Below are 18766 nucleotides of genomic sequence, written 5' to 3' on the forward strand. Positions count from 1 at the left end.
TAGTAACCATAGCCTTCATCTCTCCATGGGGAACAGTGGAAAAGACTGCAAGACATGAAGAGGAGTCAGAAGACCTGGGTTCAAATCTTGGATCTTCTTTGTACAACCTAAGGTGACACCACACAAGTGACTTAACCCCTCTGGGCCTCAGTTTGTAGAACAAGGAGGTTGGATCAGATGATCTCTAAAGTCTTACCCAGATCTAAATCTGCAATTTCCCTGTATCTGTTACAGTGATGGATACACAGTAGGTACCCCTCCAATCTCTGTTGATTTAGTGAGCTCAGCTAAGGACTCAGACACCCTCCAGCTTCTGCAGCTCCACAAGGCCCTAAAGGGTTAACATGTGGTAAGACTTGAACTTTCAATACGTCAAGCTCTATCCAACTGCAGCCATAAGACAACTTAAAAAATCAAAAGCAAAGACAAGAGCAGAGAAAACTTAAATTGGGGACGGGAGAAGAAGAGGAGGATGTTACAGTATGCTATGAAATGCGACAGAATTATAGCAGGTCCATAACTGGACATCTACCTTTGGATACTATAAGCCCTCAACAGTAGACTCATGGGATAGGTCTACAGGGCCCTATGTAGCTGTGAACACAAAAGGGAATGAAGAAGGGCAATCAAAAAGGCTATCTGAAAAAAAAAAAGATGCTGGCAAAGCAGCCAGAGAGGGAAGAAATCAAGACAATTCTGAGGCTTCCTCCAGTCTTCCTGCAATTTCACCCAGTGCCAGGTGGAAGGGACCTCCCTCTGTTCCCTTGGTCTCCAAGCCTGGCACAGAGCACCATGTGATGCTTCATTCATAGCTGCCCTGGGGTCTGAAGAGTTTCTGGTATCCTTACCTTTCAGGCATGGGCTGGGAAAATCTAGTCCATCATGTTCACAGGGTGTACCAGGCACCTCATGAAGAGCACATCACTATGTAAAAGAGACCCTATTCTTTAGCAACTGTTGTGGTGAGAGGGAGCTGGCTCTGGGCCTGAGATGTTCTGGCTGTAGCTGTTGCAGCCTGGGAGAATAGTTACCCTTCTTCTTCCTTGGTGGGATGCTACGGCCCTTTAAGGAGACTTAGGGTTTAAGGGTGGGAATGGCTATGAAAGAAATGATAATCAGTAATGTCTTACAGAACCCATTATCAGGGCAACAAGTCTAAATACTAGGGTCTGCTCAGAGAAAACAGTGACCTTTGTCACAGAGGCCACTCTTTTATTTGCAGCCCCAGTACCCTCATGCAGCTCACTCAGGCCTGTCCTCAGTGCATGGGCAGTATTTCATACATTAAAACCAACACTTCTCTATTACTTTTATTGTAAGTCTCAGCTCCAAGTGACTGACTACCCTTTATATTCTAGAATATCTGCATCTTAAAGAAGAATATTTTGAGGAGATAACACAAAGAAATGGCCCTAGAGGTTGAATTCCAGACACCTGAGTTGACATACATTACTTAGGACTGAAAGCAGTCTCTTACTGTGAAGAGAGACAATAAGAAGAAATGCTCAAAGGGAAAGGAGATTCTCAGGGGCTAGAGGAATTGGCTGGTGGGAGAGGAGCTGAGGACCAATGTTCTCGAGTCCCTGTATAGGAGCCAGAAATATAAGAAGGTGATGTGAACACCCGAAGCAGGCAGCTGACTATAGGGGAAGGGATAAAAGGAAGATGTGAAGATAGGGAGTGCGGACTAAGCTAGATTTTTTGTCTTTAAGTGTGTGAATGGTCCTGTCTTCACATTTCCATCAAAAGTACTAATATGTATTATAGAAACTCAGGGGAGTTGACATCATTTGGAATAATACACTACTGGGCTTGGCATTACCTCATTACTCTTTGTATCAAATCCTGGTGAATACAGTTACTCATTCCTGTCCCCTCCAAATATATGGTAATAAGTGCCTCTTGGGTAAATAAGGAATTAGAGAAGTTGTGTGTTTGTGAATCTTGGAAAATTTTCCTATGATTGGTATACAGCTGGGAAAATGTATGATCATCAAAAGATATGGGCTGCTCACCTAGTGAGGAATAAAAGATCACCTGTCCAAGTGTGACTCTGATGGCCATGAAATATAAAACAATCTAGAGGAAGGCCTCATCTCCTGTGGTCATCATAGACAAAGGTCACAGGATCTAGAACTGGAAAGTATCTCCGAGTCTAACTAGCCTAATGTTGAAGAGGCATGTTCCTCAGCTCCAGAATGAGCTCTTTCCACTGAATTCTACAAAAGATGGGGAGGCATGTCAGATGTGTACTGACGAGAAAGTACTCACACTGAAGAGTTCAGGGATTCACTAAAATACAGACATAATGATGCTAATAGTTCAAGGATGTATCTTTAAAAGTAAAGTGTTAACATATTTGCAAATACCAATATTGTGTTTCAACCTTGAATTCAAGTAGGGAGGACACAAGGAAACTATGGTGTTTGAAAATTATTGCTGGTCCGTCTGGAATCTTTGATGTGAATTCTTAGAAACCCAGGGACTTTTGGGCTACACAGAAGGGAAAAGAAATACTATAGCTGCTGCATTTGAGTAATGATCTCACATTGTCATCCACCTTCTCTGGAGTAGTAGTAATTGGTTGAAGAAAAAAATCAAAGAAAGATAAAACCTTAGAACTAGAAGGGACCTCCAAAGTCACCTAATTTTAGTTAGTTAACAGTCAACAAGCATTTATTAAGCACTTACTATGTGCCAGGGACCCCTACCTAAAATATGAATCCCTTCTATAACATATAAGGTATACATGTGTGTGCATATGTGCATGCTCATATATACATATACACACATGCACAAACACAAACGTATACATTATCCCAGGTACCATCTTGCCAAAGAAACTACACGATCTCAGCCCCAAAATTAAGTCTTTTGTCCCAGACCCACTTAGAAGTTGACATTTCCATGACTATGCCATGATGCCAAAGCTAGGAAGCCGTTTCACTGGGAAGCTGAACTGGCCATACAAGGGTATCCTTCCCCTACAGTCAGCTGCCTGCTTCGGGTGTTCACATCACCTTCTTATATTTCTGGCTCCTATGCAGGGACTCGAGAACATTGGTCCTCAGCTCCTCTCCCACCAGCCAATTCCTCTAGCCCCTGAGAATCTCCTTTCCCTTTGAGCATTTCTTCTACATGTCAATTGAAGTTGGTTTGAAATGGCCACGGCTAAGACTTTTCCCAAGATAACAAATCATGTACAAGGTCTGCCCAGCTTAACACAGCAGCCTTGTCATCTAAGGCTCAGAAAACCCCATCCTGTTGGTTCAGTCTTCATGGATGAAAAACAGAGAAGTAGAAACCCCAACCAGGATGTGGCCCACAGTGGGTACTGTCCTGCACCCACCAATCCTCAACTGGTGCAGGCTACCTTTTGGTCTGCCAGCCCTGAACAGCCTCATGTTTACAGGATTCCAAAGCATTTTACCACATTCTATCCTACTTCTCAGCTGCTCCTCTGGAGTTCTTTTCCTATCTATCTCATCAATCACTGATAAAAAGGTTGTATCCTTCTTGTAAATTCCCCATCCTGTTTTATTGCTGATAAAAAGGTTAGGAAGGGCCCTTGTATTAGAAACAACACAATCTGTAACATTTCATTATTTTGCTCCAGTGAGGCCATACTTCTGTAGTATCACATGAGAAAGTCCCTCCTTGTCTCAAGAGACAGAAGGTAAACAGGGTGATCAGATGATAAGATCACACAATTAGCATGGAGTATCAAGTCCCATCACTCTGTCTGGATGAAGCTATCTGGAATCTAATAGGCCTTGGAAAGGTTTTTTGGTCATGCAGCATAAGGACATTAGCCCATTCTAAAAATTTTCAGGTATCCCAAGCTCTTCATGTGATTAAGGCTTGGTTCCAGATATACTGACCTTCCTTCTACCTATGAAATCCTTGAGCTATTTAGTGAACTAGCTGTTTAAGGTTCAAGATGGGCAGTATCTGGCCTTGATTATTACTTGTCTCCCTAAACTTGCATGTCCAAATGTCTTAGAGTTTCTGCCAATTACTCCATGATTTACTGACTCCTTATCAGGGGTGGGGAACCTGCAGCCTCGAGGCTGCATGGGGCCTTTTAGGACTAAGCTAGATTTTTTGTCTTTAAGTGTGTGAATGGTCCTGTCTTCACATTTCCATCAAAAGTACTAATATGTATTATAGAAACTCAGGGGAGTTGACATCATTTGGAATAATACACTACTGGGCTTGGCATTACCTGCAGCAAGTGGCCTTTTGACTGAGTCCAAGTTTTATAGAACAAATCCTTTTATTAAGGGGATTTGTTCTGTGGAGTCTGGATTCAGTCAAAGGGCTGCACTTGAGGACCTAGAGGGCCACATGTGGTCTTGAGGACACAGGCTCCCCACTCCTGCATCTAGCTCAAAATCTTGGTGTTAACTGTGAATATTCCATTTTCTTTGCCTCTCACAGCCAATCAGTAATCAAGGATTAAATATTCTGCTTCTGTCCAGCCTCTCCTCTCTATCTCTGCTCCTACCACCTGTAGTGCAGGCCCTCAGACCTCCCTGACTGGATGATTACAATAACCTCCAAACGGCCTCCTCTACCTCTTCTCCTCCCTCCAATTCATCCTTCATATCAATGCTGGATTAATTTCCTCTTTTCAATGATCTGGTCATACCACTCTTTTGATCAAAAATGCCTATTGTGCAAAATTAAAACTGCTTCACTTGACATTCAACCTCCCCCCCTCCCCCAACTGATACTGCCCTCCCTCTGGAGTCTCATCTCACACTGTTCCCCATCAGATACTCGTCAAATCGATTACTGTGTCTACTGAACAGGCCCCGACTTGACTCGCTTCCACACTTCTGCTCTTTCGATTCCATATCCCTAGAACATTTTCTCTCTCCCTTAATGACTAGCTAATTTCCTAAGTTATCTTTTAAAGTTCAACTCAAACACTTTCTCCTCATTACTAATAACCTCCTCTTCCTTCAGCCTCACAGGGTATTTTGTTCATACTTTTCCTATGCTCTTAAGACTTCTTTTTCTTATCCTCCTTCTGAACTGTGAATTTCATGAGGACAGAGACAGTGCCTCTCAGCACTGAGGGGTGTTCTGCAGACAGGAGATGGTTCATAAATACACAATGAATTAAGTGAGATTTCTTTGGTATTCCTATTTTGATCTGGGAATGCCACAGAGGAAGCCAGCAGAGTGCCCTCCTCATGGCCAGGGCTCCTGTAGGAAGAGGAACATTCACTTCTCAAGCATGCAGATATTAAACAGAGGCAAACCCAAATTGCCACAAAGGGTATCTTTTGGGCTATCCCTATAAAGATCTATACATACATATACATATATAGAGAAAGGGATGGAAAGATAAGCTTCAGTCAGTGGAATCATTTGGAAAGGAAGGAGTGAGGTTATACTTAGGCAAATGCAAGAAATTCAATACTGTGCTTAAGTTTGCCTAAAGAAGAGTTCAAGAAGCACTTATTCCAGGAAAAAAAACCAAAACCAACATTGTTTGACCATGGGCATTACTGATCCAGGCTCCAAGTGAAAACGAGAGAAAGCAAGCCATCGTGGGTACACACTAGAGCTCTTCATTGGAGAGATCTCTCACCTCCTCCTCCTCCTTCATCCTCTCTAAATGCTCCTAACAGTATTCAGTCACGTCACATGGCAAACACTGACCCTTAGTTCTATTATCAGTCCAAAAGGGCATCAATGCTTTTAGCTTCGCAAGTGGGGCCAATGTGGAAGGAGATATTTGGTTTTTGGCTTCTAAGCTCCCCAGAGAATGAATCCCAATGGCCCTGCCTTAACTGTAATACTGAGTGCACTGCCAGCCAGAAGAGGCAAGAAAGCTGCCACAGTGCCATGTCGTGCATGCACAAAGGCAGCCAAAGCAGCAAAGCTTGGCAGATGAGTGACGATGAAACCAAAAGGCCAACCTATAGGAGACTGACTGGCCATCGAAGAGCTGGAGTCTGAGCGCTTTATCTTACTGCCAGGGTGGTGCACTGGAATAAAAGACACACACGTACAAAGAAATCTCTGCAGACAGAGCCGGTCAAGAAGGGGACGACGCTCTAAGAGCAGGGCGGGAAGGGTCTTGTACACCCACATGCAGCTCTGTCATTGGGGTAGACGTCGAGGGTCCCTCCACCCCCCAGCACCATCACAGCAGCTACCAGTGAGAGAACCTACAGTGTGAGAAGCCTTTGGGTGCCTGGCACTACTGCAGCAAATGCTTATTCGCCACCTCAGGAAAACAGGCTCATCCACCCAACAGGAGCAGGAGCTCTTTGACCCACAGAAATACCAGAGTCCCACACTCGCCAAGCTTCAAGCAGACAGGCAGGTCATCAGGCCAGCAGAAAGAAATTACAGGGAAAGATATTTTAAACACTAGGAAAAAGCCTAAGTGGCTTCATCAGGTTCTCTCCTAAGCACGTATTAATTAGATAGCCTAAAATGAGGTTTCCTGAATGTGAAAATTCACTGTCATTATTAACATGTCACAACTATTCTTTGAAAGCCCTTTTCCCCAGAATCACAATTGGTGACAATGGGTAACCTGGAAAGCTTAAAAACAAAAGAAACAAAACGAGAAAACAAATAAAACCATGTGTCACAAGTAGAAAAGACTTCCGATGCGCGCATCTGTCTAACCTACACAGTTCCTTCTAGGTCTTTCATTACCTCGGCAGGGATCGTTCTTCACTAAAAATTCATCCAGGGCCATCCATCCTCCACCAACTCGGACCATGACGGTGCTGCGCAGAATACGGACCAGCCGCAGCTGCTGGGAGTCTCCAAACTGCAGAAGTGACACACAATTCACTGAATAAATGAAGAATGAACTGAACACTAGCTCCTTTTCAAAGCAGACTGTATCCAGGCAGCTGTTTGAAGAGACTAGTTTGGATTTAAAATCTCAGCAAAGATGCAGCCTTATATTTCTGAGTTTTCCAAAAAGTAATTTTATTTTTGGAGGGGAGGGGGCAGGGCAATTGGGGTTAAGTCACTTGCCCAAGGTCACACAGCTGGTAAGTGTCAAGTGTCTGAGCCCGGATTTGAACTCAGGTTCTCCTGACTCCAGGGCCGGCGCTCTACTCACTGTGCCACCTAGCTGCCCCCAAAAAGGAATTTTAAAAATGGGTTAAAAAAAACCTAACCCAGAAACTCCAGTAATATCACAACTTCCTCTTTGCAAAAACTTTTCTTCCCCCAATGAATGGTGTCCTTAGCCCATTCAAATAAAGTCACGTTTTGATGTCCAAAGGCATGAACAGGCAGAAATCTCCAGTTTGATTTCTTTAAAGATTTAGTCCAAAGTGGAACAAAACATTCTTTGATAGACATTTTTTCCCATTTACTCCTAGTACAGGACAGGCAGTTATGAAATGCATGGTGGCTGCTGGCTCCCGGATACAGTGCACTGTACAGAGAGACACATGTCAGTGTGGGACCGCGCGTTAGGGAACCATGCCTTTGCAAGCACCTTTGGCCCTGAGCCTCCTTGCGGTCCCAGAACCTCAAGGAGTCCATCCCTGAGGTGATGCCACCAGCAAGAAAGCTACACCAGCAGAACCAATCACCAGAGTAAGATGTTTACGGCAAAGTTCAGGTGCAGAAATTTAAGCCTTTTAATCAGCAATGCTTACTCCAAGGAACATGTTCTTTAGTCATTTTGGAAGCTCATATCATTATAAAGAGTGACTTTAGTAGAAAAAGATTCAGTATTCCTTCCTCTGAGATCCCAAAAGCCACTCCGGGACCCCCTTTTTTTTTTCTTTTTAGCATACCTAATAACCTTCCTAATCTATAGACTTCTTGGTCCTAGCTTCCCTTGCAGTCTTGGTCACATGACTACCTCCAAAACACAAGAAGAGACACAGGAGACACAAATGACATTCTACCTCCTACCTCCATGCTTTTGTACAGGTAGTTCTGTGGGCCTGGAGGTGTACCCTCTCTCCTCACCTCCACTTCCCAGAGGTCTTGTAAAAGTACTGCTTCCTACTCCTCCAGTTCCTGCTAGTTCTTTCACCTCTGGAAATCTCTATCTACTTAGCAGATGTATTTTGTATTTAATTTTCTAGGCAGATATTTTTCCCCAAAAGAATATAAAGTCAAGGGAAAGGACTGTTGTTTTTTGCTTTTGAATCCCCAGTGCCATGCACATAGTAAGTCAATAAACATTTATTAAGTGCCTACTATGTTCCAGGCACTGTGCTGAGCACTGGGGATATAAAAAGAGGCACAAGACAGTCCCTGCCCTTAAAGACTTTAGTTGGGAGTTGAAGAAAGCCAGGGAAGCCAGTAGGCAGAGACAAGGAGGAAAGCATCCCAGGCATGGGAGATGCCAGAGGAAATGACCATAGTTGAGAGATGGAGGGTCTTGCTTGAGGAACAGCCAGTGTCGGGAGATCGAAGAATGGCGGTGAGGGTGGAGGATAAGAAAACTGGGAAGATAGGTGAGGGTCAGGATATGAAGGGCTTTAAGCATCAGACAGAGTACTTGGCATTTGGTCCTGAAGGTGTTAGGGAGCCACTGGAGTTTACTGAGTTGGGGTAGGGGGCATGACATGGTTGAACTTGTGATTTAGGAAAACCACTGAGTGGAGGACTGACTGAAGGAGGGAGTAGATATTTAATAAACACTTGTTAAATGGATGAGAAGGGAGAATAGGATATCATGCTTCACAAGGGTAATGAACGTCCAGAGTATAGATCCAGGACCCTTGTTAAAGAAGTGAGATTCCTCGATCAAGAGACTTGGAGGATTCCATCTGCCAGGGTAGGGAGTAGAGAAAGACACAACTTGGGTTTTCAGGAAGATTTATATTCTGATTGCTAATCTCACTTAAATAAACTTTAAAAATTTAGGAAAGATTTCAGAAAGACAAAATTATCCCATACATTTTTCTATGTATATGCATTACTTGGCTCCATCCCTAAAGTCTCCTCCAGCTCTGACATTCCATCTTCTACAGTCCTCTCCCCCTGCCCCCCCACCCCCACCCCACAGAGGAGTCTATGCACTCGAATTAGAGCACCTACACTCCATGAAGTGGTGCCCCTCCTCTCCAATTTATTTGACAAAACTATTATTTCCAAGTGCTGCTTTTTGACCTTTTAATTTCTTTTGCATAGGTATTATTCTGGTTCTGCATAAACCAGGTAACACTTAACACACACTTATAAAAAAGCCTGCTCTTTAAAATTTGCATTACTGTCACTTCCCCCTCCATATCACTGTATATCTTTAGTTTCTCTAACCTAGGCAGTCCAAATTAAAATCAAACCCGACTGTGTCGATCACCTCTGAAAATGATGATTAAGAAGGTTTCTGAGCAATTTGGGGAAAAGCCTAGTATCTATTTTTTTTTCCCTATTAGACATAAAATTCATTTGGGGAATCAAATCAACCTCCAATTTGGTTTTCCTAATCATAATTGGACATAATCACACATGGATATATCATGCAATATGTGATATAAATGATGCCAGATCTCTTTGGGAAGCCATGAGAGATTATAGTGACCCAGTGGGTAGAAGAGAATTTATTTCTTCCTATAATTTAAAAACATCTAATTCCATCAAGTTGTGGTATGCAGGCCAGATTCAGAATGCTCAGGAAGCTGAATAATTTACCTCGCACTAGTTATATTTCTCCATTTTCATTTGGTATATCTTAACAAAAGCTACCAAAGCATTCAAATATAGGGCAAAGAATAGTCATTCTGAAACTTCATTGCTCAGCATAAATTTTCCAGTTAGAAGACTAGAATTTATGCCATGTGACATGCCATGTTTAAAAAACAGGAGGTCATGAGCTCTTAAAAAAATTGAACTGGCCCTGGCCCGTGCTTCAACCGTCGCTAAATGACTGGATCATAGCGAGTAAGAGGCAGTTCTGTGTCTGAGCGACGCAGGTGCCTCTGAGGATTTTAGTGGCATGTTCAGCATCTACTTCAGAGTGTGTGCTGAGTCCTTTCGCTGCTGAGGCTGCTCTGAAACTCTGGCCTGGATACGAGCCTCTTGATGGAACCGGATGTGACACAAGCATGCTGCTGATCACTTCTCACCACAGCAAAGGACAGAAAGCATTGACTACACAAACCACAGCCACTTAGAGGGGTGGGCACCGCGAGGCACACTGTACCTGATTGCCGAGGAAGAACTACGGAGAACAAGGGGAAGGAGGGAGGAGGAAAGAAAAATAAAACACATAAGAACATTCGATCAAATCAATATGAAATTGTGGAACAATCACCCAATCATGTTACCAGTCACTAGAAATCTGTTCATACTCAAGCCACTCGTGCCGAGGAGAGACTGTCACCTTGAAAGGTAAGAACCAGACTCTCTGAGTGCTCTGGGAAATGGAGCCCTCTGGGCTGGGTCTAGGCTAGATTCTGGGGATCCTGAAGCCCCCTCCCTCCACTGTGCTGTGGCTCGGCTCCACCAATACACACATATACACACAGACACACACACGTATACACTGAGCATACAATTTGCTAAACCTTTTGACTTAACAAAAATTGTGGTGAGCTGTTTTCCTGTTTCTAAAGCAGAAGCACTAACTCAAGGTATCTAACCATCTGAAACATAATCTGTCTGTGTAGTTTTACTTTCACTGAGTCATACCTGAGCCCTTCCTTTCTCCTGCACATAGGAAACCTAAATGGTGATGGCTAATCCATTTCCACAGACTGTCACTGAAGACAGAAGCACATTTTCACTTGTGCAAATACTGAAAAGACCTTCTATGATGAGGTTTCCTACTGCAGAGAGACAAAAGTGAAGAAGACTGACTGGCATCTGAGGTCCTGATTATGCTGACTGTAACCTTGGTTAAGGCCCAGAATATCTTGGAGTCTCTGCTCCCCTAGAGACTCTAGAACTCTCTGATGCTTTCTGAAGGTTTCTGGTGGGTCCATCTGAACCAGGACAGCCTGGCTTGCATCATTCCCCTGGTGCATTTGTAAACTTCCTCTGACTCCAGCTGAAGACTGAAAGGGTTGGTTTGGTAAGAAATCTAACTTCTTTAAGACTACATTTCCTTCATCTATGACATGAACATAATAGTGACCCAAGTATATACTTGCACTGGTAAGAGGAATGTGCTTTGTAAACTTGTTGCTTGCCTGTTCTTAGTGAACTCAGACGGACCTGGATGGTTTCTACCTGGGATACCTCCTCATGCTCTCACAAACAGAGAGCAGGCTTCCTTCCAATATGAACTGCCTGCCATCCTGGTAACTACTTGTTTAGCCACTATTTCACACAATGCTGGCATCAAAAAAGGAAGAGAAAAGCCTGGCGTCTCTCTCCTCAGAAATGTTTGAGGGACCTGATGCCCAGCGAGGAGGTGGTCCAGAATGCAGCTCTCTTTCTGATGAGGAAGGCACCTCTATCTCAGGAAGGAGGACTGGAAAACTCCAATCCTGAATCTCAGGGAAGCCCATCCATTCTGTCAGATGAGGACTCTGGCCAAGGCCGCTCATGTGGTGCATCCCTTAGCTTACCCGGTACTTGTTTTCCCCGATCTGCTCCACCTGGAATCTTTTTGCACACTTGCACTGAGCCACCTGTCTCGTGACCTGTGAGGGGAGAGTAAGAAGAAGATCAAAGCACAAGCAACATGCCCTCTTCAGTCAGGACACAGCCTAAGGTGTGGAACTGTCCCCGCCTGTCTGCATGGGCCGAGTGACCGCAAACATCAGAGGCAGATGAGCTCCCTCTTCTCCACTGAGAACAGGCTCCCTGAGGAGTATGACAGGAGGGCTGCAGTGCAGCATCCTTCGGAGTCTGATAGTGCTTGGCTGGGCCAAATCTCAAGGCACAGTAAGAGGCAGTGTGGCAAAGTGGAAATAACACTGGACTTTGAATTGAGACAGCCCCCAGTTCAAATCCTGCCTCTTATCACTTTCTATAGCCATAACAAATCACAAAACTTTTTTTCCCTCTATGTTCTCACCAGATGGTATTGCCAGTTTTTATTATCATCTCTGTAAATAATTCCCAGATCCATATATTCAGTCCTAGTCTTTTGTGTGGGCTTTAGTCCCATGTAACCAACAGCCTTTGGCTCAAACATGAAATCCATCATCTTCCATTATCTTCCCCCCTTCTCCCAGTCACCAAGGCTTGTATCCCCACACATCTGGTCAGCTGCCCATCTCCACAACACTGTTCCCATGGCTGACACCCTCATCCTGGCCTTCTTGTCTCTCATTTGGACTACTTCGATAGCTTCCTAATTAGTCTCTTGGCCTCTAGCCTCTCTTCATTTCTAAAGTGCAGGTCTGACCACATCATGCCCCTGCTCAAACTCCAAGGCCCCTGTCACTTGCAGAATCAAATATAAATGGTGGCATTTAAGACCCTTACAGCAGCCCCTCCCTCCCCTCGATGCAGCATATAGCTCAGACTGGCCTGCTTGCTGCTTCTCCCCTTGACAGCCCACCTCTCATCTTTGACTCTCAGGATCGCTGGCTTCTTTTGTGTAGCAGCTTAAGCGCCACCTTCTTCAGGAGGGCCTGTGCTGGTTCCTGAGGTGCTGGTGCTTTCCCCTCTTGTAGATACCTTTTTGGACATAAGCAGCATCCCCTTTGAGGGCAGGGATCCTATTGGCTTCTTTGCCTCCTCTGTGCTGAGCTCAGTCCCTGGCACACAGCACGTGCTCAATAAATGCTTGCTGGCTGATTAATGAGCTCATTTTCCTCATTTTAAAAATGAGGAAAATAATAGCTAAACCTGCCTCACAGAGCTGTCTATCAAATAAGACAATATATGTAAAATCCTTTAGAAAGCTTTCAGTGCTACATAAATACCAGCTGTCACTATTATTACTTTCACTGTTATTGTCGATGGGCCTGTGTCTTCCTACCAGCCCTGCTGCCTCACGTCCCAGGAGGCTTGTGTTCTTTTAAAGCTTCCCGTAAAGTACAAGCACCTTGAGGGCAGGGACAAGCTTAGTTTTGTCTTTGTATACCCATCACCTAGCACAGTTCCTTGCACACAGCAGGCACTTAATGTATGTTGAAGTGAACTTAATGTCATGTGAGGTGGATGAATCAGGACCTTCCATTTTAGTTGTCTTATATCTGGCTGTTGACACACTTGCCCTTTTAGACATGACCTTATGTTTTCTGAGGTAGCAAGCTGGATGGTTTGTGACTGGTTAGGTACATTCCCCTGTATCCACAGAGAAGTTGCCTAGAACTGGTACTAAGTCATTGTGGCTGATGACCAATGGCTCGGTGACCAAAGTGGCTCACTAAAGCCTTGGATTTTTGGTCATTGAAATCACACAAAGCTCTCCTGGCAGCGTGACCTTACTGAACAAAGAACTCCTTGAAACTGGATTTCTCTCAAATAGGCCTAACCAAGGGGCTGAGAATGTCATGACCTAACCCCATCTCTACCAACGAGCACCAAATACTGTTGTTGCCACAATCACTACTTGGGAGGTTTAGAAACCAGGACTACAAATACAATGGAAGTAAAATGGCTTTATACCTCATCTTCAATCTTGTCTGCATCAGTTGTTGGTCGGTAAGCATCCTTATTAGGATGGAGAGCAGCCACAAATTCATAGTAATCAATATAGCCATCACCATCTCGGTCAAAAATATCAGCTACGGCAGTCATTTCTAACTTGGTGGTGGGGAACTCTGAATTGAAAAAGAAATCACCTTGTGAAACACCAACTAAGGAGATTCTTCAAGGGCTGAGTTAGAGCAAGTTGCACCCCAAGTACCAAATACAAGAGAAACCTTATTTTAAAGTACATTTAACTTAGAATTCCTATTTTTAATGACGTGAGCTTTCTTATACTACTTCAATTGTTTTGGTTCTTGGTGAAATAACCTAAGTTCCTCACCTCCTCCAACATTACAACTATTTTTGGTTCTCAAATTATTTCTTCCCTTTGCCTAGAGTTCTTTGCCAACATTTTGCTTGCTTCAAGAAAGCGGAAAAACATTCACAGGTTTCTTTCAGAGTTGTGAAAAGACTCACTGGACGCTAGAATCCCATCAATGAACTCTTGCCGAGTAATCTTTCCATCTTGATCTTTGTCAATGCGTCGGAAGAAATCCATCACCCGGGACTTTTTGTGATTCATCCAGCGCATGTACTTCTTTCTCCAGACATCAAAGTCAAAGTTTGCGAATTCCTTCAACTGGACAAACATGACTGGGGATCAATATGACTTGATGGTTACAGGGAAAACTCGCCCCCAAGCAGACTGTAGCTTTCAGACACTCGGTAAAGCCATGCAGGCCTTCCTGGGGGTGTGAGGAAGGGGGGAGGGGTCCACCAAGGTTTAGAGTTGGATACGACCACATTTTGAAAGGCATGACTTGGCTACTCTGCTTCAAGCCACAGTTATTCAGACAACAACTGCCATGAAGGAAATGCAGCCTATAGGAATCAAAATAAAACAGGCAGAGAATGCTCAGGTTTTGCTGGGCTTTTAGTGAGCAGCACCTTCTCAGACATAAAAGGACAGGTAGGTCTTGTTTCAATAAATCTCCAGCTATTTACGACAGCATGGATTCTACTGGGATCTGCTCAAACAGAAGGATTCAAGCAATGCAGGCTGCATTCTCCAAATCATTCCTATAGGATGCCTTACATTGTTCTCTAGGGCTGAAGCATGAGAACCCCAACATGGCATCCAAGCATGTTGTTTCGAAATGGCACCAAAGCGAATAAATTGCCAGTGAAACTTTGGTTTTCAGGCCCAAGACTTGGTGGGAGATGGCAAGCCTATGCAGGATGCAGGGCAGTTCTCAGACATTTTGACTGTTTTAACTCAAAATGCCAAGAGTGCTTCAACCAACAAACAAAGAGCAGTTCCTTCCTCCACCCCTTGGTTTTCCAAACTTCCAAAAACTTCAAAGTTGGAAAGAACAAAGGAAAACATATTATGCTTAAAGCTCAACTGACCTACAGAAAAAAAAAAAAACAAATAAAACAGAAAACAAAACAAAAACCACTCACTTCTGGGCAGAGCTGCTTTGTTACGCATAAACAAACAAACAAAAAAGATATTATCAGTTTCTTACAAGGAATGTGAAGAGTACTTACTACTGGGCTTCTGTAGAATGGGTGATGATACCTCAAAAAAAGGTCTCTTTCCCCAGGTTTAGTGAGGATTGATCAACTGCCCATCCACAGAAGTCACCTCTGTGATTTACAGCTGCCAATACGGAAGCTGCTCAATCACACCCTCTTTTCCCTTTTTATTTTCCTGATTCTTAATTAGCACTTGGTACCAGTGTGTTCAAGATTACAGGCTTCATTCTCATAGGGATCAATACATTTTGCTCTATTTCAAAACCGCAGATCAAACCTCTATTACAAAACCTCTAATTCATCTATCTGCCTCACAATTATGTACCTTTGGTCACAAAGGGATCTGGGTCAGAAACAGTGGGGAGGACTCAATACAAAGTTCCTTCCTTGGACTAGTGGGAAGGCCCACCTCCTACTGACAATGGTTCAGGAGTGCTGTCCTTTTAAACAACTTTATCCTCCAGCCCAAAGATGTTACCTCCTCCAATCGATCCAGCATGTCATTCAGTTTCCGCTGCCGTTCTAGGGCCAGGAGCCAGACCTGTTGCCAGCGGGCTGAGAGCTGGTGGATCCGGGGGTTTTTTGCTTCAGATTGGGAAAGGAGTGGCATAGGGGGAGGAGCAGCCTGGCCCAAAGACTTCCCTAAAAAGAAAAAAATAACCATTGGAGACAAAGGAGAATTTTATGAACCAAGAAACAGACACTCATTAGCGCATTACAAAGAGGTCTGATCAATAATATGAAAAAAAAGGGGTAAGGAATGCAGGATAACAAAACCTTTAAATGCAGAAAATTATCTTATTCAGACACAGGCATTTGCTCTTCCTCCAAATCCCTGTGGTTTTTCTTTTCCTATTTTAGTCTATCAAAGTTATGAACCACTTCTCTGGCCATTAAGAAAATAACAATTCAACTGAGGAAAGAATGGGTTTAAATAGATGCTGATATGTCCTAGTGGTAAATCAATGTAAGTCCTCAGCAGGACTTACTGGAGGACAAGACTGAAGGCTAAAGAAAAAGATTTACTCATTTATTCTCCAACTTAACTTATGGAGGTTAATTAGAACTACGATTTGCCCTTATACCGGTCAGATTTCAAAATAAGAGCTATTTCAGGGGGAGGGAGCAGAAGGAAGCTCATTAATATTTCTCGAAAATGAGAAAACCAGGCTTCAACGGTCCCTTAGCAAAAGGGCATATCCTTTTTTTTTTTTTTAAATAGCAGGAAACAGCTCTTAGCCATTTGGACAAAAGAAGTTGGGAACATACGGTTACTGCGGGGTTTTTCAATGAAAGGTGCATGAGCTGGTTCTATGGCCTTCCTCTTATACGTCTTTGTGACACGGTCTACATCAGGCTGTTTTCGAGTCATCTCTTCCATAAAGGCCTGTTAAGTACAAACAACAGGAAAACCCACTAACAATTATTTTCACAGGTTTAGATGGGACCCAGCTGTTTCTAGCTTACAAACATCAAGTTGACACAGACATTAAAAGGTTGGGCTGGTTGGCTACATTAACCACAGCGTAATACAAAAGAGTCCAGCCTTGGCCTTTTGTGTTCAGGATCCCCACTAACGCATTTGATGCCAATAAACACACCAAAGATCACTATAGGCAATGACATGTAATGGGTAGAGGCTGGACTTAGAGCCAGGAAGATCTGGGTTTGGACTCTGAATATGACACTTACCAGCCATGTGACCATGGACAAGTCACCTAAGACTACTCATCTGTAAAACGGGTTTACTTTTGGATGACCCACCGCAAAAGGTTATGAGGATCAAATAAGACAAAGAGCTTTGTACAACTAAAAACCCGATATAAGTGTTGGCAACGAGGATGATGACAGGGTAGAAGTAAATGAACAAAAGATACAGGTTCAATGTCAAAAAATTTATTTTTTATGGAGACAACAAAGCTTTTCTGTGGATTCTTTGGTTTCGATCACATAACAAATACCTACAGAATACCTTCTGTGTGTGAAGCTGTATTCTACACATTAAGGGTAATACTAAGGTGACTAAAACATGGCCCATGTTCTGCAGTGCAAGAGAAATCAGAATGAAAGATAAAATAGGATAAAACAGGAACTCAAAGTTTGTGACACAAAGTAGAATGTGTTAAGTGCCTAGGAGAGGTAAAAATGCAATGCCAAGAGATCTGAGGATGAGAGCTCCCACATATGGCTTGTGGGGAGGACCAGAATGAGGAAGAGGGAATGATGGAGGGCTACCTGGAGAAGGAGCCTTTGAAGTGGGACATGAAGGGAAGGAGGGCAAGAGGAGATGGGCAAGAAGGGCACATTAAGGTGGGTGAGCAATGAGAGAGAAGAGGTAAGGAGAGGACACATAAAGATAGGTCACAGGGTTTTAGAGTTAGAGAGGAACTCAGAGATCATTTAGTACAACCCTTTAATTTTATATATGAGAAAACTGATGCCGAGAGTGGGTAAGAGACCTCCCCAAGGTGACACCACCATGGAGTGGCAGACCCCACAAATCCTGACTTCCAGGTCAGTGCTGTCTACATGACATGGTGCTAAGTAGTCGACCAGTAGGGGTAGGGAGGGAGAAAGGAGAAACTCATAAGGTGCTGACGTCTGACTGTGGGCAGCTGGTGGCCCCAATAACCAAAAGAGAAAAGTTAATAGGAGGAACAGGTTTCCTGGGGAAATTGATGAATTTAAAACAGCCCATGATGAAAAGACACGGGTATTGTGATTTGCATTGGAAACAGCAGCCATGAGCATAAATGAGCTGTTCTAAGAAGTACAGGAGAAGCCATTAGAGATGTACAGCTTAGAGAAGGAAAGTGTTGTGGAGAATTAGATTTATGCTGTTTGAGACAGAACTAAGAGCCATGGGTGAGGAGTGCTGAGGCAAAACTAGGCTGCCCCCAACAATGCCCTCTTCGACCACTACAGCTAGCAAAGAGCAGAGGTGGCTGCTGGAGAGGCTCTGGGGCTTCTTCCCCACCCATTCCTGGAGGTTTTCAGGCAAAGGTCAGATGACATTTGTCAGACACACTGTATAGGGATTTCTAGTTCAGCACAGTAGGGGCTATATAACTTCTGAGGACCCTTCCAATTCTTAGATTCTGGATCCAATTGTGGATCTCTTAAGTAGCCAAGTGGGAGGTGCCAGCAAGACACCCACACATCTGGGGATATAAATGTGGAGTGTAGATGACTGGTTAGGGATGGAGAGAGATTTTTAAGTCATCTGCAGGGTGGTGAGAGTTAATTTTAGGAAACCAACACCCAAGGAAAGCCTGCAGAGAGAAAAGAGGGATGAAGAAAGTGACTCAGGGACCAATTTTTTTTTTTTTTTTTTTAGGGCAGGGAAGATGTATGTCTATGTGGAGAAGGAAAGGAATGGAGAGGGTCAAATTGAAGTTGAATAAATAAATGAGAAGATTTATATACCCACACACTAGCATGGTGGAAGGAGTAAAGTTTGGAGTCAAAAGATCTGGGCTTAAAGCCCAGCTTTGTGACTCACTTTCTTTGTAACCTTGGGTGAGTCACGTTACTTTGCAAAGTAGAATTGCGGGGTGTGGGGGAAGAAGAGGGAGAAGGGTGTTAGACCATATAGTCTCTATGGTCCTATGAGAAGAAGAGAAAGGTCCTGAAGGAAGGAGGGAAGGAGAAAGGTCTTGGTGAAGGTGAAAGAGGACAGGATCAA

At 43.7% G+C, this 18766-nt stretch overlaps 1 protein-coding gene across 1 annotated transcript in view; it reads right to left on the reverse strand.

Moving 5' to 3' along the window:
• MACF1 (microtubule actin crosslinking factor 1) overlaps positions 1 to 18766 on the reverse strand; it is a 312647-nt gene that overhangs the window by 7501 nt on the left and 286380 nt on the right. Inside the window, exons 91-97 of the mRNA XM_036746382.1 lie at positions 16351 to 16468; positions 15560 to 15723; positions 14020 to 14182; positions 13519 to 13673; positions 11523 to 11597; positions 10154 to 10171; positions 6685 to 6802 (exon numbers count right to left, since the gene is read on the reverse strand). Coding sequence (XP_036602277.1) covers positions 6685 to 6802; positions 10154 to 10171; positions 11523 to 11597; positions 13519 to 13673; positions 14020 to 14182; positions 15560 to 15723; positions 16351 to 16468 — 811 coding nt within the window. The remainder of the gene's footprint in view (positions 1 to 6684; positions 6803 to 10153; positions 10172 to 11522; positions 11598 to 13518; positions 13674 to 14019; positions 14183 to 15559; positions 15724 to 16350; positions 16469 to 18766) is intronic.

Source organism: Trichosurus vulpecula, chromosome 2 (assembly GCF_011100635.1).
Source record: "Trichosurus vulpecula isolate mTriVul1 chromosome 2, mTriVul1.pri, whole genome shotgun sequence".
Lineage (NCBI taxonomy): Eukaryota > Metazoa > Chordata > Mammalia > Diprotodontia > Phalangeridae > Trichosurus > Trichosurus vulpecula.